At 49.5% G+C, this 23342-nt stretch overlaps 2 protein-coding genes across 3 annotated transcripts; one reads left to right on the plus strand and one right to left on the minus strand.

Annotated features, from left to right (window-relative positions):
* Nucleotides 1–44: 44 nt before the first annotated feature.
* Nucleotides 45–5801, plus strand: CCDC22 (CCC complex scaffolding subunit CCDC22). Of its 2 annotated transcripts, none has more exons than XM_074201423.1 (16): nucleotides 45–245; nucleotides 613–790; nucleotides 903–1035; nucleotides 1126–1223; nucleotides 1318–1384; nucleotides 1597–1754; nucleotides 2013–2210; nucleotides 2311–2499; nucleotides 2608–2727; nucleotides 2818–2934; nucleotides 3112–3213; nucleotides 3315–3422; nucleotides 3517–3612; nucleotides 4259–4318; nucleotides 4405–4479; nucleotides 4975–5801. In XM_074201423.1, the coding sequence occupies exons 1-16, from the start codon at nucleotides 196–198 to the stop codon at nucleotides 5086–5088; spliced, it is 1863 nt and encodes a 620-aa protein (XP_074057524.1). In that variant the 5' UTR covers nucleotides 45–195; the 3' UTR covers nucleotides 5089–5801. The 2 variants fall into 2 exon arrangements, with proteins under 2 accessions (XP_074057524.1, XP_074057525.1); XM_074201424.1 differs by having other exon boundaries at nucleotides 47–245; nucleotides 1123–1223; nucleotides 4975–5799.
* FOXP3 (forkhead box P3) lies at nucleotides 5360–14934 on the minus strand. Its single transcript, XM_074201425.1, has 13 exons — nucleotides 14893–14934; nucleotides 11566–11765; nucleotides 9815–9919; nucleotides 9521–9662; nucleotides 9000–9132; nucleotides 8608–8697; nucleotides 8429–8516; nucleotides 8017–8097; nucleotides 7334–7493; nucleotides 6999–7075; nucleotides 5870–5971; nucleotides 5573–5694; nucleotides 5360–5440 (listed from the first exon to the last, which is right to left on the minus strand). The coding sequence occupies exons 2-13, from the start codon at nucleotides 11743–11745 to the stop codon at nucleotides 5362–5364; spliced, it is 1359 nt and encodes a 452-aa protein (XP_074057526.1). The 5' UTR covers nucleotides 11746–11765; nucleotides 14893–14934; the 3' UTR covers nucleotides 5360–5361.
* Nucleotides 14935–23342: the final 8408 nt, after the last annotated feature.

The following is a 23342-nucleotide window of genomic DNA, read 5'->3' on the forward strand; positions in this document are numbered from 1 at the left end:
GTCCCAGAGAGCCATGCGGCGGCTCCTCCCTGCTCGCAGCGGGAGGTAGGTGGCGAGAAGAAGGAACTACAAGTTCCAGACTGCGCCGCGCGCTCGAGCCAGGTGACTTGGCTCTTCATTCTCCTGCTCCGAGGCGGAACCCAGGCATCCGAGTCCCGGCGCATAGGAATTGTAGAATACGTGTCGGAGGGCGGCATGGAGGAGGCGGACCGGATTCTGATCCACTCGCTACGTCAGGCGGGCTCGTAAGGACCCGCGCCGTGCCAGGGAGTCGTCCGAGATCCGCGGGGAAGCAGATGCCTGGCGTGCCAAATGGGCAGGGCCAAGATTCAGACGAGGGTCCTGGGCCGTCCCCCACCCCCACCCCGTGATTCCCAACCCCCAGCCAGGATCCTGAATCCCAGGGATTCCACCCCCCCCCCCAGCCGGGCCCCCTCTTCCCGTCCCCCCCCCCCCCCAGCCAAGGCTTGAGTCCCAGGGCCCCCTTCCCCCCAGCCAGGCCTTCCCCTCTCGGGTCCCCCAATCCCCCGCAGCCAAGGTCTCCCCCCCCACCAGGGCCTCCCCGACAGAAGCCAGGGCCCTGAGTCCCAGATACTCCTTCATCCCTGGCAGGGCCATCCCTGAGGATGTCCAGTCTCTCCGGGCCTTCACAGCAGAGCTGACCATAGCAGCCGTGGTTGGCTGCTTACAGGTTCTTCGCCCCTCTCTAAGCGCCAGCCTCAGTCCCCACCTGCCTCCTGGAATGTCTGCCCGCTTTCGACTTGGCATGAGCTTGGCTCAAGCCTGCTCGGTGAGTCCTGGGACCCCGACTGGATTGAAGTTCTGGGAAGGAGGGCAAGGAAATGAAGGGTGGCACGTCCCCTCTCTCTGTCCCTTTCTCCTCACTGGCCACATGGGGCCAGGATCTAGGCTATACCCGGGAGCTCGGCTACCAGAGCTTTCTGTACCCAAGTGAGCCAGACTTGCGGCAGCTGCTGCTGTTCCTTGCGGAGCGGCTGCCCCCTGACCCTGCCCAGGAGAGTGCCCAGCCCTCAGGTAACTGGGATCCCATGGGAGCTAGGCTAAGGGCAGGGGATTGCCTGGTTGGTTTGAGAGTCAAGCCGAGTTTTCTTCCCTGCTCAGTAGGTGAGACGGCCATCCTGCTCCGAGCTGTCGGTGCCCAAGTCAGGGAACTTTTGGCAGAGCCATGGATGCCCCCAACCCTAAGACCCCAAAAGCACCAGGTAGGATTGTCCCCAGTGGCCCACTCTGTTCTTCCCCTGGCCCTACTGCTGCCCAGCTCAGCTCTTAGATTCTGCTTGTCTTTCTCCTGCCCAGCACTGTGTCCCTCTGAAGCCTCTCCATGTTCAGCCCCTCATCTTCCCTGAAACCAACCCCCCAGGAGGTAAGAAGGGGCCTCAGGTTGGGGCCCTTCAATTCAGCATACACGGTTAGCTGTGAAAAGATCTCAATCAGGTCCCCCACCATTTTGTATAGAAAAAAACTGGCAGTGTTACTCCAAGGAGACCTTGCATCTCCTCAGCCTAGCGTCCACAGGAATGCCAGTAGGGCAGGACCTGCTAATGCTGAGGCCATGTCTTCATCCCTATTAACCAGGTGTCTCTGAGGTGCAGGAGTTGCGTAGGGGACCCCTAGTGCCCCCAGTTCCTGCCCAGACCCCCTGTCAGGCTATCCGGGCAGCCTCATTCCTGGAGGAGCACATGGCCCAGCTCCATGACCTGCCTGAAGGGGACTCCCATGGAGATACAGACAAGGTAAGGCCAGGGACCTGGACCTTCCCACCCCCTTCCTCAGGCCCACTTTTTCTCTCTGTTTCTTCCTCTCCCTCTGACTCTCTCTGTCTTTCTCCCTTTCTGTCTCTCCTCTTCTTTTTTATACTTGCTCTTTCATTTCTTGCCCTCCTTTTGGGGGAGCCTCCAAGTGGTCAGACATCAGGGAGAAAAGGGCCAGACCCTGAAGAAGGTCTCTTCTGGGTGGAGGAGCAAGGACAAATGTCCCTTCTTTCTCCATAGGCTTGTAGAAGGCACCTGGCCCCAAGGCTGGTGGAGCACCTGAGGCAGAGCTGGGGCCAAGCTACAGCCAGTACCTCAGGAGCTCCTGGACCAGCCCGAGAGCTGGGCGAGCTCCTCTGCACCTGGGGGCCTGCTTCTGGACAGCCTCGGGGGAAGGGTTCCAGGTTCACACATGCTGAGAGATTCACTTTTGCTCAGGTAGTGGCCAGGGGACAGATGAGGGACTAAAGGGTCAGGTCATTGGATATCTAGGAGGCCAGCTCCCTTTTTGTTCTCCTCTCCCCCCTCTCCGCCCCAGGAAGAGAAGGTGGCCCATGCTCCACCTTTGGCACCACTGTCCCCACTGTCTCCTGCCCACTTGGAGCAGGAGGTGCAGGCAGGTCAGGACGCAGAGCTGGCCTCTCTCCAGGACCACCTAGAGCTCGTGGGCCACAGCATCAAAGAAGCTGGGGCCACCATGAAGAGGCTGACGCTCAGCACAGGCCAGGTGAGGGGGGGGCAGCCTGGGAGGGGTCACCACAGACCTCGGGGCATGGGGGTGGGGAGGAAGAAGAGGACACCCTTTCAAACCCACTGACCCAGAGCCGGATTTCAGGTTGAAGCAGAAGCCCGACAAGACTGGCTGAGCACCACAGAGCGGGAACAGGCCCGGAGGCTGAAGCGCCGGGCTGTGGACTTGCTGCCTGATGCCCCCAGCAACCTGGCCAAGCTGCAGGTTAGTGTGGTGGGCCACCAGGGCCTACCCAGGGCAGGGCTTTGAGCTGAGTCCCTGCTGATTCTTTTCTTTCTCTCCCATTGAGTCCAGGTGGTGGTAGAGGCCAGTGCCCAGCGTGTCATCCACTTAGCTGGCCAGTGGGAGAGGCATCGACTGCCACTTCTGGCTGAATATCGGGCTCTGAAGAAGCAACGGGACCAGAGACAGGTGACCCCACCTGCTTCTCAGGCTTTGGGCATTCACTTAGAAGTGGGAGGCTTAGACAGGCAGTTTCCAGGGTCCTTCCCCAGAGGACTTTCTCTTATTTAAGAAATATCAGCTGCCCTGCCCTCCTCCCCCCTCTTGACATTTGGGGGAAGCTGAGGGTCCACTTTCCTTATCTAGTTAGAATCATCGCACAGGGTGGCTGAGCTCCAGGCCCTGCAGGAGTGTGTTCGGGTGGCTGCTGCTGAGGCCCGACGCAAGGAAGGGTTATACAAGCAGCTGGTGAGTGAGACCGGCCTGGCTTAGGGGCTGGGAAGGGAGCGGATGGCACTGGGGCCAGGATCTCTGGACTGAGAGAACAATGGCGCTGGGTCCATCCCCAGGTGGCTGAGCTGGAGACCCTGCCTGGAGACATGGCCCGCTCTGCCTACACCCATCGCATCCTGGAGATTGTGGGAAGCATCCGGAAGCAGAAAGAGGAGATCACCAAGGTAAGCCAGCCTGCAGTCCTTGCCTTCTAGCCCCTTGACCTGGCCAACCCATGCTTACCCACCATCTACCTCTCTTTCTTAATGGGGCTCGTAGATTCTTTCTGATACCAAACTGCTTCAGAAAGAGATCAATGCTCTGTCTGGCAAGCTGGACCGGACCTTTGCTGTCACAGATGAACTGGTCTTCAAGGTAGGTGTGTGTGTCCGGGCAGGGATCGCTAAGGGGGCAGCCTAGGTCTGTATGAGATCTATAGGGGGCAGTGGCTGCTTCCTCAGTTGAGCCAGGATCACCCTGTCTCTTTCCTGGGGTTGCACAGTTGAGTGAGAAGGCAGTATGTGGTATGTCAAATGGAAAATGGTGGCCTGAGGGACTGACCCAGCCTGAGTGGGGCCCGACCTCTATTGGCTATAAAGCCCCTGGGCTGTTGAGCATTTTTCTCTCAGACATGGATGAAGAGACAGCGCGCTTTGACACTGGCCAGAGCAGAGGACTTGAGTTGCCAAGGCCTGGTTTCAAATTGTATGGCCCTGGGCAAGTCCCTTCCCTCCCTCCCTCCTGCCTCTGGGATGCCAGCACTAGGAGACTTCTTGTTATTCCACCAAAGGATTATAAGGACCCAAAATGGGAGGGAGGACTACCACAAGAGAAGGAAAAGCCTCAAGGCCAGGTCACTGCTTGGTGGAAGCAATGAACCTTCCCCTGTTATGTGGGGCTTCACCCTGGAATCTTTGACAAACACCTATCAGGGAGGATGGAGGAGCCTTGACTGCTGCTGGCTCAAGGCAGCCTCTGGATTCCCTTCCAACTCTTTGGCCCCTTGGTTCCCGCCCTGCAGGATGCCAAGAAGGATGATTCAGTGAGGAAAGCCTATAAGTACCTGGCAGCCCTGCATGAAGTAAGTTGGATGGGGTTCTCTAGGAACAGCCCCTGCCGCCCCGGGTTTCTCCACCTGACCTCTTCCCCTCTCCATATCTTTCTCAGAATTGCAGCCAGCTCATCCAGACTATAGAGGACACTGGCACCATCTTACGGGAAGTCCGAGATCTGGAAGAGCAAGTAAGGAGTCAAGGAGGGTGGGCACGCCTCTTCCCTGGGAAAGGGAAGGGAGTGGGAGACCCCTAGAAGCTCCCCCAGGGCCAGGACCACCATCTTGGCTTTACTTTTCTTTTGACTGTTGAGTGCCATTGTGTCTAATTGAGGCCTGTTCCTTGAGTGGCTGGTGCTGCTTGACCAGACAAGCATCTGGGCCAGGCCCCTGGTTATGGTTCTTTCCCCTTCTCTTCCCCCCTCCCCCAACAGAATCAGGTGGGGGATGGAGTTCTCTTTAGGGAAGAGAAGAAAGTCTGGGAAACCCATGGGGCCTAGGAGAAGGAATCCAGGAGAACCTCACTGAATGCCTCCTCCTCCTCCCCTCTCCACCCCCACATGCATGCACATGCACACATCTTGGCCATCAGGGGAGCTTGATCAGCCTGAGTCTTGAGAACAGGTGATCCATCCTTATTGGTGCAGCTGGGCCCGGCCTACCTAACCCTCACTTCTGTGCACCAGATCGAGACAGAGACTGGCAAGAAGACTCTCAGCAATCTGGAGAAGATCCTGGAGGACTACAGGGCAGTCCGCCAAGAAAACACAGGCCTGCTGGGCCGAGCCCATGAAGCGTGAGATTGGTGCAGCTGTTGGGCCTAGGGCTGCATGCTCCACCTCTCCCAGGGCCTGGCTATCACTCCCGTTCCCTTTTCTCTTTGGGCAGAGGCCCTGAGAGACCTTTCCCTCAAGCATATCCTCTACCAATGTGTGGTTCAGCCATAGGGCCTTTATTGGTGAAAGAAGACCAAAGCCCTCCTTCACTATGGGGGGAGGGGGGAGGGGGGCAGCCCTGGAGAATAACAACAAATAAAAATGATTCCTTCAGCAGCCAGGCTCCAGTGTGGCTGGTTAGCTGGGAGGCAGAGAGAGCCAGGCCTCCGGCACAGCCAGTGGGGCACAGGATAGCAGTCGTTTCAAATCTTGGTCTCTGTGGGGGGATGGTACAGGAGGGTCACTCAACCTCCCCAACACCCTCCTCCCCTCCACAATCTCTCATGGGAGGACCTGCTGGGAAGTGAATTAGGGGGTTGGGATACTCAAGCTAAGGCTGTCTGGGTACCTGCTGGGTCTTGGACTTCTCTTCTTTCGGAATTCAAACTCATCGACAGTCCACACTGCCCCTTTCTCATTCTCCACCCGGACGAAGCATTTATGCAGACTCAAGTTGTGCCGGATGGCATTCTGTGGGAAATGAGGGCACCTGAAGCTCCCCCTGCTTTGCTCAAGAGTTTCTGAAGCTTCCAGAACCTTCCAAGAAAAGGCTGTTTGGGCCTAGGAGGATCAAGTATCCAAGGGCTACCCAGCCCCCCCCCCCAAATGCACATGTGTCTCCTCCACTGTTCAGACAGGGGTTTACCTTCCAGGTGGTTGGGTGGGTCCGAAAGAAGGCAAAGGTGTGGGTGAACCAGTGATAGATCTCATTGAGTGTCCGCTGTTTCTCAGGGGCTTCCAATATGGCCTGCAGGCAAAGAAGGCTTTAGGGAGACTTTCCTCAGTCCGTTCCTTGGAGTGGTCCCTCACTATCAGGGAATTTATAGGAAGAAGGTTCTTGGAAAACTCGGTTTCTGACAGAGGCAGAAGAGAATAGAATCTAAAGGGAGAACTTTTATAGAGGGGGAGACTGAGGACAGATGCCCCAATAGCAAAGCTTGTAGCTTCAACCCCAGATTTTCAAATGGATACCAAATCCAACAGAGAAAGAATCCAATAGAGAAAGAAGAGGGCCTCCTCAGAAGTCCTTTGGTAGGAATTAAGATTAGAAATGGGCTGGTCAAAGGTCAAAGGTCAGACAACATTAAGATAAGCAAATTGGACCCATGAGGACCGGTAACTTGAGTGGAGGTAGCTCATCAGAATTTGGGTTGGAGGTGCAACAGCTTTTGAAGCTGAATTTGGATGAAGTTGAGGAGAGGAATACCAGTAGGAAAACTTCAAGGTGAGCTAGTCTCCCATCCCCACCCCTTGTGGCCCAGCCCAGCCCTCTTTGTGTATGTTCTCTGCCTCCTCTTGCCAGCTAGCTTGTTCCTTTCTTGACTGAAGCCATTTTTTTTCTTTTTTTGCAAGGCAATGGGGTTGAGTGGCTTGCCCAGGGCCACAGGCTAGGTAATTATTAAGTGTCTGAGGCCGGATTTGAACTCAGGTACTTCTGACTCCAGGGTCAGTGCTCTATCCACTGCGCCACCTAGGCGCCCTTGATGCCATTTTCTTTAGGCCTGATGGAATGGCATCTTGGTGAGGGCAAGTAGTTTTTCTTCGTTTTTCTCCAATGCTTACCTTCCAGAGCATCTTACTCACAGTGAGGTCTGTATTTGTTGACTAGTTTAATTGGAGGCAACTTCTGGGGGTAGGGTCACCATAGGGTTTCAATTTGGGGTTGAGTCTGAATTCAAGGCAGGTTCTGGGTTTGGACTGAGGGTTAGAGTGTTTTTTCAGGGTCAGGGTCCAAGGGCAAGATAGTCTGCCAAGCTCTAAATGCCTCAGCTTACCCAGCGGATAAGAGTAGCATAGGTGAAGGGTGGCCGCAGATTGTGGGATCGGAAGTATTCCAGATTATGGACAAATTCTGTGGAGAGAGGAGATGGGTTGTGAACTAGCTCTATGGGCTCTTCTTCCCCCCACCCCTACCATCCCCACCCTTTGCCTTTCAATTCTTGGGAACCCAGGAAATACCACTACTTCCCCCAGTGGTGATGGAGCTCAGAGGAGCTGGTGGGGCAGCCCGGGCACACAGGTGGCCCAAACAAGGAGTTGCCTGGAGCTGCTTCTTGGGCCTGTGGCCAGGCAGCCTGCCCCCAGCCTCAGTCCACCTCTGAGTGCTCACCTGGGGACATGTGGCTGCCCCACAGGTGCCTCCTAACTGCGAAGAGGCCCTGCCCTGGGAGTTGTGCTTCTTCCTCGTCCTCTGAGGATGCTGGCCAGGCTGACCAGGTGGGGCCTGGGCTCCCTGTTGGGCAGTAGGTTGCTTTCCCTGTGGAGGGGCTCTAGGGCCAGAGTGGGGGAGGGAGATAGGTTAAGCTGTCAAATCTGCAAGATAATTCTGCCCAGGAGAAATTTGGTTTCCTCCATTCTCTTGGGGCTCCAGAAGGTAGGATTAAGATGAGGGGTTTCCAGCTGAGAGGGATCTTCTGAGGTTATTCAGTCCTGCCCTTTTCCCTCACAAGTGAGCAAACTGCGGCAAAATGCTTGCCCAAAGTATCCAGGGGCTGGGGGGACTCCAAAGCCAGTCCTCTTCCTCTTGCCCCACACCCCCAGAGGCCTTCAGAGGAGGCTCCAGGATAGGCCATGATTAGCTAGGATTGAGCCAAAGATCTGGGAGATGAATATGCCTCCTGAGCCCACCTACCTTCTGCTCTATGGGTCAGTGATTCAGAGTCAAGGGAGCGGATCAGTAAGAGTGAAAGACTTTAAGATGTCAAATTTCTCTGCTGCTTACATTCTGAGACCATGTGCCTATAGTGTCCAGTTCTCCAGGGAGACACCTGGAGGGAGAATCAACATACTCACCACAGCCAGGGGCTTCACCAGGGCCAACTTCCCAGAGAGGTGGGCTTGCATGGCCCCCAGCTTCTCCTTCTCTAGCAGTAACTGTGAGAAAGAAGAGAAAGGAGCTAGACAGGAGCCAGGAAGGAGAGCAGCTGGCTGCCTCATCTACCTGCCTGGAGGCCCCCCCTTCAGCCTTAACAGCTTCCTTCCCACCATCCCCCCCCCAATAATAGCTCCTGAATCTATCCTACATTTACCATATGGGAGCTCACTGGGATGAAGGTACCACACTGATTGTCATTTTACAGAGAAGGGAAGGTGAGGCCAGCCCTGGCTGGAGTCACCCAACTGGGAAGTGTGTGAGGTGGCCAGTTCTCTCCCGAGGGTCACCAATCTCCTCAAGGCCCAGCCTCCCAGCCTGCCTCTCCCTCACCTTCTGCTCGAGATTTTGTACCAGCTCCTTCTGGATGAGACACTGGGCCTTCCCTTTCTCATCTAGGCGGTGGTCCTCTTGAAGGTGCCTAGGGGAAGGAGGCAGGAGAAACAGCAGCTTGAGCCTGTGCAGGCTTGGACCACTGCCACCCTCACCCTTGCCTGGGCCTGGGCACTCACTTCAAGAGCTCCCCTGAGTCTGGGAAGAGCTTTTCACAAGTGGGCCACCAGCAACTCCAGGAGCTGTCCAGCAGGCACGACTGATGGATGCTGTGGGGACGGGGGAGCAGCTGGGGAGTCTGGAACCAACTCCACCCCCCCTGGATGGGTGGGAATTGGCCCCTGGCAGGCTGGACAGCTTCTAAGGTCAAGATACCTTCCAACCCCTACCCCCCCACACACACACACATAGGCTTTCCCTCCTTCATTTTGGTCCAGGCCTCTCTTCAGCCTGCCTAGTATGACATGTCGAGAGAGAACCAAGGGCTTCCTAAAGCTGATCCTCCATCTGCAATGCCACCAGCCTCTTGTGGAGATTCTGTAATGCTCCCCTTTCTAGGCGAGACACTGACCTCTCTTTCTTGGGGCCAAGGCGGAAAGCAGAGGTATCCCCAGGGCTGGGCCCAGTGGGAAAGGTACAGAGATAAGTTGTCAGCATGTTGGCTGGCTCCTTGGGCAACCATTCCAGGTTGGCAAGGTTGATCCCTGAAGAGTAAAGGAGAAAGAGCTATGGAGAAAGTGATCGTGATAGGAAGGTTCCGCACAGGGGCCTAAGTCACACTGGTAGGTAATTGGCAATAAATAGGGTGAGCAAGGCCTTCCTTGGCTACTCAGCCTTAATTGAATTTCACTCATGAGCATTGACCCCTGAAGACAGTAAACCCCAATCCAAGAGAATTAAGAAGTTTGAACTCCAGACTTCATCATCTGATCCTGACTATTCCCTCCCCTCTCTGGGCCTCATTTTTCCTGTGTAAGGAGGGGGGTGGGATTGGACTGGATATTCCCTGGAGTCCAAGTGTTTAGGTTTCTTTGAGCCATGGATGGGGAAAGACAGGAGCAGGTCCAACTCATCAGACTCAGGGATCCTCACCAGGAGGAAGGCCATGCAACTGGGCAGGTCTGGTCTTGAGGGTGATAACTCCAGGAGGTGATGGCAGGTTGATCAGGGCTGGGGTACTCAGTGGTGTCATGTGCACCAGTGGAGACCGGCTAAGGACCTCAGCAGAGGTGAGCTAAGGCACCGGGAGAGGGGAGAAGAGAGAAAATTCCATGAGTGTATCATTTGAGGCCTTTCCCCTTCCCATAGGGAGCCACATGTCAAGTGATTATATGAGAAGGTTGGTCTTGCCAGAGCTAGAACAATGAGGGCATTGCCCCCTCATACCTGGTGGACCAAATGCTGCTTTTCCTGAAGCAGGGCCTGGGGATGTGATGAGGTGCTGAGCCGTCCACTTGCTGGGGCCACCATCACCGTGGGACCTGTTGGCAACTAGGAGGGGAAGGTCAGAAAGAGAATCCCAGAGTCTCAGGTTGGGAAGGGACTTCTTTAGCAACCATCTTGTGCAATCCATAATGGAGTGACAATATGGCCAGCAACCAGGCATCCAGTTTCTGCTTGAAGAAGCCCATTACTTCCCATGGTGGACCGATCTACTTTGGAAGAACTCCATCCACTAATCTTAAATCTGATTATATCTGGGCCAAATAGGACCAGTTAGTAGATCTACAGAGGCTAACATGAAATAAGAGCCTGATCACCTGCCTCCCTGGGTCTGAATATTATGTCTTTTGTGGCTGCCCTCTCTGCCTCTAGCTGTCTCTCCAGGCTATTGTGTCTGCTGCATCCTATTGAGCTGACCAGGATGGCCCAGTCAGGAGACAAATAGGCCATGATGTGAGAATGGCAGCAGAAGGAAGGCAAATGCCAATTTTAGAATTTGCTGCTGCTGCTCTGCTTCTTAAAGGCCTTGATGTCGATATTCCTTGGAGTCTATGTTTAGGACTATTGAGAATTTTTTTTTCCTTCTGAGACTCAAAGTAGATATTCACTTTTCAATCCATCCCAGTATGACACAATTGAAGTATGAAAGTACTCAACTGGAGAGAACCAAGATGGATGGAAGACTATCCCAAGTGAAAGCTTAGAAACCAATTCACTGTTCAGCAGTGAAAGCCTACTGAGTCCAGTTATGAAGATGAATGGTAGCCCACAGATGGGGGGTGAGGGTGAGGGGCAGCAGATGAATGGGACTAATGAAGCTTTTCAAGCAGGGCAATGACCTGGAAGGGGGAGAGTTGGGAATGGAGAAAGGAAAGGAGGGGCCACCATGGAAGAGGGAGGACACAAATGCAAACATAGACCAAGGTGAGAGCTTGAAAATGCCTGTCCTGACCAGGAGGGAAGTGGCAGCACAAGTCCAGAAAAACCACTTTCTGTTCAGGGGACCCAAGTTCCTATCTTTTTGGAGTTCTTAGACCTGAGGAATTCTGAAGTCCCAATATACCTGCAGTACCAGAAGGCATTAGACCAAGTCTTTCCCATTTACATTTGGATGGGCCAGCAGGGCTATAGGCACCAAACTAAGCCAGGGGGGAGGACCCAGAGAGTACTGACAAATGGAAAAAGTGCTCCCAAGAGGGAATGCTTGGGAATTTTTCTCCATTAATCACTTACTATGTGACTGTAGTCATCATTTGCCACTTCTTCCAAAATGTGATAGTAGCCATGTATTATGGTTTTCCCAGAGGTCACCTGATTAAGCATTGTCTATCTGTCTCTTTCCCTTTGTATCTGTCTTTCTGTCTTCATCTCTCCCACCTTCCCCCTCCCTAAGGTTTGGGTTGGGATGGAGGGGGGTAGGGAAGTTAGGTGCCCTAGTTGGAGGGGAATTTCTCCTGCTGGTGAGATCTGCATAAGAAGCAGACAGCACCCCCTCATCCCTTCAGAGATACCAGAAACCACTTCCTCTGCTCTCTTCTCCCCAGTGATTCAGATATATATATATATATATATATATATATATATATATATATATATATACATATATATGTATGTATGTATTTGTGTGTATGTGAAGTTTCTTTCAATGAACTCTCAGCTCCTTAGCTCCCCCAAACACTTTGGCCCAGAGGTACCTGTGGTGACAAGGCAGTTGGCCCAGTGGATCCCCCTCTGGGGGGAGCTTCAACCTCCCAGCCTGGAAACTCCAAAACCCCTCTGGTTACCAGCTCTGTGTCCTTCATGTGAGCCACAATGCTAGAAGAAGCCACAGAAGAAGAGGCTGCTGGGATTTGGTGTGGCTTGGGGTTGGGCATCAAAATGGTCCTCAGGTAGCCTGGAGGGAGAGAAGAGAGTTCTTGACTTCAGACACCTTCCCTGTAGACTGATTGAGATGGGCTTCCTGGCAGAGAGATGAGAGTTTGAACTGTGGAGGGGAGGATGGGAGAAAAAGAACTTCTTTGTTTAGCCTTTGGGCTCCGTAGAGGGCCTGGGATCTATGTGTGGTTCAGTGCCTCTGTATTGGACTAGTGGCAGGGCAAGAGGGCTCTACTGCATATGTCTGCCAACAGCAAAACAGTTTTCCCATTCTTGTTGCTCTCTCTCTCTCTCTCTCTCTCTCCTCCCATCTCTCTCTCTGTCCCTCTCCGTGCTTGATAGACCTAAGAAGAGAACATTAGGTAAACTGGGACCCAGAGGTGGGAAAGACATAGCCCGGGTCAAACAGTGAAGTTAGTGGGTAGAGAAAAAACTTTAACTCTTGAGTTTGTCTCCATTCACATAATGGTGCAATCATATTTCAAAGCCCCAGGTCATGAAAATAGTGATTGGGTTCAGTTGGAGAAAACCAAAATGGAGGGAAAGCCCTGCTCGCTCTCAAACTACCATGTGGTGGCCTGGTGCTGTTTTTAACGCTGTACGAAGAGGGCAGTGGAAAAGTCATGGGAAGTCTCAAATTCTATGAATTTCAAATTCTAAGATTTTTTGATTCAAAAATTCTCTGAATCTAAGATTGTAAATTAGAATCCTAGACTCTTGCCCTGCCTTTTCTATTGACTCATTGGAGGCCCCTCCTCTCCTTGCTCCCTGATGGCAAGGGGTCTCTCAGTTGATACTACTGGGCAAACTGATTCTTGAAAGTTCTTTGTTTCAGCTGCTGAGAGTCCAAAGCACATCAGGACCATCTCCTCCTCAGCCTCTCACCAGTCTGTACGTAGACCAGAGAATCTTAGAATCACAGAACACTCCATCTCTGACACCAGTTCTTGGAATGGCCACCTCAAATACGAAAGTCTTAGGACCCGGCGGGGATAGTGGAGCCTTAGGATCCCTCTTCAAGTGAGAGGAAGGACACCAGCTTGGCGTTACTGTGGCTGCTGTTCCTCTGATGAACTTTTTAGGGGTAGGGACAGATTCAGGTGAAACTTGGGTTTTGGTCCTCCCAAGTTTTCTTCCTTATTCTCCATGCTGTTTTTTCCCCAGAAATACCATTTTGGGGGTGATCAATAGAGACATGCCCTTACATTTTTGACCATTTCTTGGGGACCATGCCTCTCTTGGCAGAGCTAAGCTCTATTGCAGACCAGTGTGATGGAGGAGATGGCCAGCTTGAGCGGCCCTGCCACCCCCAGACTTCCCGCCACGTCACTGGCGATACAGAAGAAAACGCCACCCCAGGGTTTCGTTCTGAGAACCGGTGGGGCCTGCCCAGCAGTCTGGGCCCCTGACTTCTGGACTTATGACGTGAATAGCAGCGGAAATGGGTGATATCCGGGAAAACATCACCTGCGTCAACTCCACCCTTGGGCCTAGGACCTTCTTACCCTATAGTCTAATCCAATCCAATCTAACAGTGCACTTGGAGACTCAAGGCCTTGCCTAGAGCATGGCTCCCCATTGCTCCCAATTGTCATTCCAACCTTGTTTGCCAGCTTTGCTGGTGAGCAGGGCCTGTTTCTAGAGTGTCTGATCCTCAGCAATTTCCTTCAACCACCAGGGACTCATTTTTCTCAGTTCTAAAGTCAAAGTGATTGGACTAGACAATTTCTGACATTGATTTTTGGCTTCAAAATTCTCGTGTTCCATCAGTGAGTGGATTAAGCTGGGATGGGTCAGTCAGCCACCTGCCAGTTCTGTACAAGCTACTACTTCTCTGAGCTTCTGTTTCCCCAAGCTCCCAAGGCCCTCAGGAGAGCAGGCCTGAGAGAAGGCTTGGAAAAGGGCCATGCCCACCATCCTGTATGTGATTCTTCAATCAAGTTCCCACTTTTGGTCTCATTGACTTCTAGGGTTGGAACTTTGTCTGGAAGCCTCCCTCCCTTCTTCCCTCTCTTCCCTCCAAATTTGTTCCCTAGACTCTGTGGAGACTGAGAGGTGACAGGGCCCATTCTGGACTTTCCTCCAGTATTGAGGGAAATGTCTTTGTAGTTTGACAGGTCCCACACAGAATGGTGGACACTGAAACTCTCATCAATGTCCCCAACAGAAATAATTTTCTCTGCCCTACCCTGAACTTAAACAACCCATCCTGTTTTCTTAACCTCTCTAAGTCTATTGAGGGCCCACCATCTTCCCTCACACTTCACCACATATTGATTCTCCACTAATTCAAGGACCACTGGGATATTGTGTCTCTTAACTGGTCTCTGCCTTGAATTTCCCCTGATGGCAGATCCCTCCTCTCCAAGGTGTAAGAAGATGATGGAGCAGCTCAGTTCTGATCATGACCCTTAGGAAGCTTCTGAGTCAGAGTGCACTCCCTTATTCTGAATTTTGCTTTCCATCTGCCACATCACATTGCCCATTCCTGATCTCCCCTATTGTTCTTGCTCTGTCCCCTCTGGACAGATTTATGAGAGGCAAAGAGCTCTTGATACTTCCTAACTGTGTGTTCCTGGGTACACTCTAAGTGTCATTGGCAGAGGGCATTTCTTTATCAGGAGTCCCTCATACCAAGGAAATCACAGGGCCTGGTCCAATCGAAGCTGCTTTAGCCCTTAGAGAACTGGAAGCTCCCTAAGGCCCAAATCTCACTTTTCTGTCTTTATATCCTTGGGTCTGGCATACAGAGGTGGGTACCCCCCACAATCCCCCATACACACACAGCCTTTTTTTGTTTGTTTTTAAGAAAGAAATTGAAGACTGAGGTCAAGTGAGGACCCAAAGCAGAGCCCACAGCCAAGGAGAGAGTTGTTATCCTGTTGGCCCCTTCTGCTCCTGCTTGTTTTCTGACTAGCAAGTAACAATGGTAGGAGGATGAGATCCGGCACCTCTCCCACCAGACCTCAGCAATCATTGAACTTTAAGCACTTTCATGGACAGTGGAGAAAATGTGCCAGGAGAAGGGAAAGGGAGGCTGGAGTCACAAACACTGTTCACATGAGGAATCCCACAAGCCCGAGGCTCACAGGATTGAACTGTGGAGGAGGCCAGTGAAGGGGACTAAGAGGAAGGGGATGACTTACCTTGCTCTAAATCTGATTGCTCTAAGTGACCAGCTTAGATCTGCAGAAACAGAGACACACACAGACAACACATACAGAGGTAAACCACTTGGAAGAAACCTAGGTTTGCCTGCAGTGACTTTTCTATTTATCCTATACTATGGCAGGGTTTCTTCCAGGTCAAAAGCTGGCTTCTTGGTGTTTACATTTTTTTTCTTTCTGAAGAGGCCTTTCTCATATCCCTGGGTGTCTGATCTGAGAGTCAGGGGCTTCTCGTAACCACCTCCCTGCTTCCTCATTCCTCTGCCCCTGTTGCCCCATATCTCTATTCATATACCTACATCCTGCAAGCCCCTACTCCCAGATCTGTTTAGGCTCAGAACCTTCCTGGGAATTCTTTGCCCCAACTTCTTCTTTCACTACTCCCTCTTCCCCACCTCATCTGAGAGCCCAGAAATTGCCTATATACAATAGGAATTAGAGTGTAAAGAATTAATGAAGGCAGGAATGACTTACCCTCCTTTTATCCAGACCAGAAACTGATTCCCCAAGGCCAAAGAGTAGGTTTTGTCCCTTTCTGTCACAGAAGGCAAAGGGGAAAGGAGCTCCTAGGATGGGAGGCTCCCAGCAGTCTGATGGGTCAAGACCAGCCCTAAGCCAAGCTAGTGTGCTCCAGCCAGACTGACCAAATACTGTAAGTCTGGTTTTGCAGATGCAGGTTGGAGGGGAATGGTCTGCTTTTTTTTTTTTTTAGGTTTTTGTAAGGCAAATGGAGTTAAGTGGCTTGCCCAAAGCCACACAGCTAGGTAATTATTAAGTATCTGAGACCAGATTTGAACCCAGGTACTCCTGACTCCAGGGCCAGTGCTTTATCCACTATGACACTTAGCTGCCCCTGAATGGTCTGCTTTTGCCCTAGTCCCTATAGCTCTTAAGTGGAGACTATGGTGGGTCTGGAAAAGCCCACTTTGGGAATGGTTTCTTTGTCCTGCCTGCTCCCCAAGATGCTGCCTCCCTCTGCATGGGATCTGGGGCAAGGAGAGAGCCCTCGGGTTCCAGCTAATTCCTTGGAACCCTGGACCAGGTCCTTCTTTTGGGAGGCTTCCAGTTCTCTGCCTTCCCTGCTGAAAAATCAGGACTTTGAGAGAACCTGGCTCCCAAATTGCCCTTGTTGCACCAGATCCTATGACTCCCTTCTCAATGGCTCTTCAGCTTTCCTCCTTGTGCTGATCTCTTCTTACTTGATATAGGAAATAGCAAGGGCTAGAGGGACCTTAGCGATGACCCCTTTATTTTAGAAAGCAAGAAACCATGGCCCAGGGAGAGCCACTCAAGGGAGAAATGCCAGAGCTTGGATTTTACCTCAGGTCTGCTAACCACAGGGTCCCAGAGCCCCACAGGAAGGGGGCTCACTCCCAAGGCTCTAATGGTCACTGGTTGCTTGCCTGCTTCCCTGGCACCCAAGGTAAGGCTCCCCAGCCCTCTGCTAACCCCCAACACTGGAGGCCAAGAAAACCACATGGGTTTGGGGAAGGAAGGGAGGGAGGGAAGAGAGGTGAAGGCAGTGCCCACAGGCGGGAATTACTCACCTCTTGGAAGTGGGGTGGCCACACTGGCTTGGGGGGAAGAAGTACCAGAGGCTCAAAAACAAGTGCGCTTTTATATAGGAGGTGAGAAAAAAAAAACCACTGAAAACCGAACCCACACGCTGTCTTCTCAATCAATCCTATTGCTCTTCCCCCTTCTTGGTCTGGTGTATGGGTCTTAAACGGAAATTTTGAAATTCAGACTCTCTCCTCCTCCCTCCCTCCCTCCCCTCCTCCTCTCCTTCTCTCTTGCTCTGTCTTCCTCCCTCCCTCCCTCCCTGCTGTCTCTTTGTCTCTCCCTTCTCATTTTCCCTCTCTTCCTCCTCCTTTCTCTTTCTTGTCTGGTTCTCCCTCTCTCTTCATCCTTCTCTCTCTCTCTGCCTCCACAAGAGTTGTTGAGGTCAATGAGATCCTGTCCTGCCTAGGGGAGAATTTTCTTGTAGGGAACCCCAGAGCTTTTAACAACATAAGAGAAGCAGATTTGAAAGCCTAGCCATTTGGGGCAGGGTAAAGAAAAGAGAATAAGCATCATACAAGGAGGAGCAGAAGTCAGGTCTTGGTCAGAGGTTCAGTACAATGTAGTCAACCTGGGTTCAGGTGCTGCCTCTGACAGAGCTGGGCTGTGTGACCCTGAACCAGTCATTTCCCCTAAAATGTCTCAACACAATGTGCCAGCCTGCATTTCTTCATCTGTTTATAAACTCCCAGGTCCTCCTGTCCCTGACCTCGTGGTGGCAGGAGAGAGCTCCTGGTAGAGTCTTCTCTGCTCAGGCATACTTACTATCTAAGAGAGAAAATGGGAGGGGGGCGGTGCAGGGATATAACTTCAAAGATTTGAAAGATTGTCTGTCATAGGGAAGTTTGATTGGGGCAGGGCCTGGTAGAGAAAGCGGTTTCTCCTTCAGGTCCGAACCCAGAAGGGACAGAGGAGGAAATTTATGTGTGGAGGCTTGCTTGGGGATGGCCACTCACTATGGAGGCACTTGGCAGCCCCTACCACCTGGGGGGAGAGGAGTTTCTTTTTTTTTGTATTTTTTTATTATTAATTTTTTCTTTGTTCTTTTTATTTACACATTACTAAAATATTCTTCTTTAAGAGTAAACGTAATATTCCTTCCCCCACAAAAATATAAAACCTCATGAGAATAAAGTAAAAGAAAGAGAAAAATGTGTTTCAGTGTTCTGATACTATCAGCTCTGTCTCAGGTGGATCACATTCTTTATCATAAATCCATCACAGAAGTTACTTCCATCTTTTTCCACAGTTGCTGTTGCTGATTGTAATTCCCTCCATCCATTACTCCCCACTACCATTTATTATATTTTTCTCTCTCCTTTCACTCTGTTCCTCTTCTAAATGTGCTGAAGGGTAGCTGAGTGGCACAGTGGACAGAGCACTGGCCCTGGGGCCAAGAGACCCCAAGCCCACATACCACCCCAGAGACCCAGCAATCACCCAGCCCCATGGTCCTGGACAGGTCACCCAATCCCAGCATCTTGCAAAAGGTAAAAAAGAAAATATGTTACCTATTCTCTCCTATGATCTGCTCTCTCCTCTATCACCCACATCCCTCCCTCCTTTTTTCTCTAGATATCTACTATTGAGTGTGTATGCTGTTTCCTCTCTGAGCCATTTCTGATTAGAGTGAAGGTTCCCTCATTCCCCTTTCTTTCCCCTCTTCCATATCATTACAAAAACTCATTGCAAAAAAAATATCTTTTATATGAAATATCTTAGTCTATTCCATTTCTCCTTTCTCTTACTCCCTTTTAGTCATTGACTCTACTTATTTCCCTTTTAGTCATTGACTCCATTTTTACAATATATTATATCTTCAAATTCAGTTTTCTCCTGTGCTTCATCTATAAAAACTCCTTCTACCCACTCTATTAAATGAGAAGGTTCATATGAGTATTATTAGTATCATTTTTCTATGCAGTAATACATGTAGTTCATCATCATTAAGTCCCTCATATTTTACCCTTCTCCTCTGCTCTATACTTCACCTGAGTCCTGTTTTTGAAGATCAAACCTTCTGTTCAGCTCTAGCCATTCCATCAGGAACATTTAAAATTCCCCTGGTTCATTGAAAGTCCATCTTTTCTGCTGGAAGAGGATGTTCAGTTTTGCTGAGTAGTTGATTCTCGGTTGCATTCCAAACTCTTTTGCCTTCCAGAATATTATATTCCAAGCCCTATAAGCCCTTAATGTAGTTGCTGCTAAGTCCTGTGTGATCCTGACTGCAGCTCCACAATATTTGAATTGTGTAGTTCTGGATGCTTGTAATATTTTCTCTTTGACTTAGGAGTTCTGGAACTTGGCTATAATATTCCTGGGGGTTGTTTTTTTTTGCATCCCTTTCCAGGAGAGATCAGTGGATTCTCTCCATTTCTATTTTGCCCTCTGCTTCTAGGATATCAGGGCAATTTACCTGTAGGAATTCTTTAAAAATGAAGTCAAGGCACTTTTCTTGATCATGACTTTCAAGTATCCCAATAATTTTTAAATTATCTTTCCTGAATTTGTTTTCCAGATCAGTTGTTTTTTCAATGAGATGTTTCACATTTTCTTCTAATTTTTCATTCTTTGATGTTGAAGTATTTATTGTATCTTGATTTCTCGCAAAGTCATCAGCTTCCTTTAGCTCCATTCTACATCTGAAGGATTTATTTTCCTCAGAGAGCTTTCTTATATCCTTTTCCATCTAGTCAATTCTACTTTTTTTAAAGCATTCTTCTCCTCAATAACTTTAGTTAGAGACATAATTTTAAGATTTTTTTTTTAGGTTTTTTGCAAGGCAATGGGGTTAAGTGGCTTGCCTAAGGTCACACAGCTAGGAAATTATTGTCTGATACCGGATTTGAACTCAGGTACTCCTGACTCCAGGGCCGGTACTCTATCCACTGTGCCACCTAGCCACCCCCTCAACTTTTTGAACTGTTTTATCCATTTGACCTAAGGTGGTTTTTAACATGTTATTTTCTTCAGCATTTTTTTGGATCTCCTTGACTAAGCTTTTTCATGTTTTTCCTGCATCTCTCTCATTTCTTTTCCCAAGTTTTCTTCTATCTCTTTTACTTGATTTTCAAAATCTTTTTTTTGAGCTCTGACATAGCCTGACCCCAATTTCTATATTTCTTGGAATCTTTAGATGCAGAAGCTTGGACTTCCTCATCTTCAGATTGAGTATTTTGATCCTCCATGGGATCATAGACAAAGTATTTGTCATTGGCTTGGTTCCTTTTTTTCTGTTTACTCATTTCCCCAGCCTATGCCTGGATTTGGGGTGCTTCCTGAGCTTTTGAGTTTTATTGGGACATCCCCACAAGGACCTCAGTGTTTGAGGCTCTGACTGTTCTCCTGGTCTGTGAATGACCACAAGTGTACTCCTCTGCCACAGGGCTGGGGGGGGGTGTCTCTGTTCTATGGGGGGCCTAGACTGTGATCAGGATCTAAATGTGATCAGAGCCCCAGAGTACTATTCCAGGGACAAAGGACAGACCTCAGAAGTCTCCCTCCACTCCCTTACCTTCGGTGGGCTGAGCACTCAAGGCACAGCTGTCTGGAGGCTCCTGCTGGCAGGCTTCCTGGGTCTTCTTCCATTTCCTGGATCTGGGCTTCCAGGGTCACATTGAGTGCCAGGGCTGTGCTGAGTGCTATGGTTGTGCTGAGGGCCTGGGCTTCATTATCACTCTGGCAGAGGTCTCCCTGCTGATCTTCCAAGTTGTGCTTGGTGCTACCTGGGGTGCAGGTCAGAAAACAGCTTCTGCTACTGGGAGCCATGGTTCCCAGGTGCCCTGGGGCTATTCTCAGGAAGCTGAAATTCCTTCACTCTAGCAGGGCCACCCCTCTGACCCCATGGAACAGTTTTTCCACTATTTTCCAAGTTACCTTGGGCTGGAGAATTGCCTCACTGGATCTTTCTGTGGGTTCTGTCTCTCGAAAATTTAGTTAGAGACATAATTTTAAGATTTTTTTTTAGGTTTTTGCAAAGCAAACGGGGTTAAGTGACTTGCCCAAGGCCACACAGCTAGGTAATTATTAAGTGTCTGAGACTGGATTTGAACCCAGGTACTCCTGACTCCAGGGCCAGTGCTTTATCCACTGTGCCGCCTAGCTGCCCCCAATTTTAAGATTTTTGAAATATTTTGGAGAAGGCACCTAGGAGAGGCTCTTCTCCTGCCACCATCTTGGCTCCATTGAGCGGAGCTTCTATTTTTTTAAATTGTTTTTTTAAGGCAATAGGGTTAAGTGACTTGCCCAAGGCCACACAGCTAGGTAATTATTAAGTGTCTGAGGCTGGATTTGAACTCAGGTACTCCTGACTCCAAGGCCAGTGTACGATCCACTGTGCCACCTAGCCGCCCCTTTTCTTCTTCTTTTTTTTAGTTTTTGCTTCTTTTTTTAAATTATTTGTTTTAGCCACCTAGCTGCCCTTCTTTTTTTTTAAGAAAGATTTTATTTTGAGTTTTACAATTTTTCCCCTATTCTTGCTTCCCTCCCCCCACCCCCCAACAGAAGGCAATCTGTTAGTCTTTCCATTGTTTCCATGGTATACATTGATCTCAGTTGAATGTGATGAGAGATAAATCAGATCCTTAAGGAAGAAAAATAAAGTTTAAGAGATCGATCACAAAATTACATAAGATAACAGGTTGTTTTTTTTCCAAATTGAAGGTAATACTCTGGTTTTTGTTCAATCTCCACAGTTCTTTCTCTGGATGCAGATGGTATTCTCCATCGAAGAGAGCCCCAAAATAGTCCCTGATTGATGCACTGATGGAATGAGTGAGTCCATTAAGATTTATCATTGCCCCATGTTGCTGTTAGGGTGTACAATGTTCTTCTGGCTATGCTCATCTCGCTCAATTCATGCAATTCCTTCCAGACTTCCCAGCCCCAAACCTTCTTAATAAGGAGAAGAGTAGAGGAATGAAATCTGACCTAGTTGACCCTTCAGGCAGGGGATCAGGGTCTTCAGTGATATATCTTCATATAGCCCAGAGGAAAAAAAGAATCTGCTCACTAGTGTAGCACAGCAAGGCCATGGCAGAGCTGGGACTGCTTGATTACCAATCTTCCTTGGGAAAGCACCAAAACCTAGCTCCCCAGCATCTTTGGTTTTTCTGTCCCCAACAAGGCCTCTACTGCTTTAGCCAAGGTGAAGTACTTCAGTGGAGTTGAAAACAGGCAGAGCAACAAAGTGGAGTCCTCTACTTGTCTTTCTGTAGATGTAAACTATTTTTTCCTAATTTCACTTTCTTTTCCTTCCTTCCCACTCCTCTTCCACCCCAGTGTAATCCTTTTCCCCTTTCTTTCTTCTCTCAAGATGATCAAGATATTACAGAACCATTCCCAGGCCTTGTCTAATTGGACTCCCTCTATGAAACCAGATGATGTAAGTTCCCAGGATTTTCTGAAATATCCTCTTCATCAATTCTTTTAGTTTGTTAGGATTTTTTGGTTTTTGGTTTTTGCAAAGCAATGAACCTAAGTGATTTGCCCAAGGTCACAACAGCTAGATAATTTCTAAATTCTCTGCTTCTTTAAAATGGTGGTTGCAAAATTTTGTGTGTTCCTAACTGTGGCTCTTCAGAATTTGAATTCTTTCTGGCTGCTTGCAGTATTTTTTCTTTGACCTGGAAACTCTAAATTTTGGCTATGATATTCCTAGACTCAGGAGATAACCAATGTATTCTTTCTATTTTTACTTTGACCTTTGATTCTAAAAGATCCGGGCAGTTTTCTTTTACGAAATTTTGAAATTGAATGTCCACATAGATGAAAAATGCAATTCATGGGGCAGCTAGGTGGCAAAGGGGTGGCTAGGTGGCACAGTGGATAGAGCACCAGCCCTGGAGTCAGGAGTAACTGAGTTCAAATCCAGTCTCAGACACTTAATAATTACCTAGCTGTGTGGCCTTGGGCAACCACTTAACCCCATTTGCCTTGCAAAAATCCTAAAAAACAAAAACAAACAAACAAAAAAATGGAATAAGATGGCTAGGTCCTTTTTTTGATCACGGCTTTTAGACAGTCCATTCATTCTTTTTTAAAATATAAATATTTTAATTGTTTTCCAATCATCTACAATAGTAGCTTCTACCAATCTTTTTTGTAAGGTTTTGAATTTTACAATTTTTCTTTTTTTATCTTTTATTTATTTTAATTATATAAATATTTTACTTGTTTTCCAATTATTTACAATCATAGTTTCTACCTGTCATTTTTTTGGTGAGGCTTTTGAATTTTATACTTTTCCCCCCACCCTCCCCCCTTCCCCCCCACAGAAGGCAATCTGATAATCTTTACACTGTTGCTACTTTCTTAGGATATTGTGTGTTGTACAGGTGCAGCTCAACTTGAGGACCTTCAATTTTTTCAGGCTCCCAAAGGAATCTGATCCACTGGCAACACTAAGTCTCATCTGGCAAGCTCTGCTGGTTTTGAGTGGCAGTTCCACTTTGGTATGGTTTTCCTTTTTTTTGGCTTGTCCTTTTCAGGCTGGGCTAGATGCCGAAATTGAGGGCCCAGTCTGGTCCTGGAGTTAGAGCCCACCACCACCACTGCTGCTACTGCTGGATTCATATACTAGCCAGGCAGGGTCTCCCTACATGAGAATGCCACCCCTGGACACAGATTCCCTCCTTAGTCTGCCTTGTATCTGTGACTGAATTGGGTAGTGGATAACAAAGCTGGCACCTGTTTCTGTCAAGGGACCCTTTATCTGGAGGGGCTCAGGGATCTGGCCTACATATAAAGCCCTTCCTTGGATGTGTCCAACCTGAAGCCCAAGGGCCACATGTGGCTCTTGCCACATAACTATAAAATGAAGGAACAGATGAGTGAATGTGTCAACATTGCGACACCACAGACCAGCTTAA

The sequence above is a fragment of the Macrotis lagotis genome, chromosome X (genome assembly GCF_037893015.1).
Source record: "Macrotis lagotis isolate mMagLag1 chromosome X, bilby.v1.9.chrom.fasta, whole genome shotgun sequence".
Taxonomy (NCBI): Eukaryota; Metazoa; Chordata; class Mammalia; order Peramelemorphia; family Peramelidae; genus Macrotis; species Macrotis lagotis.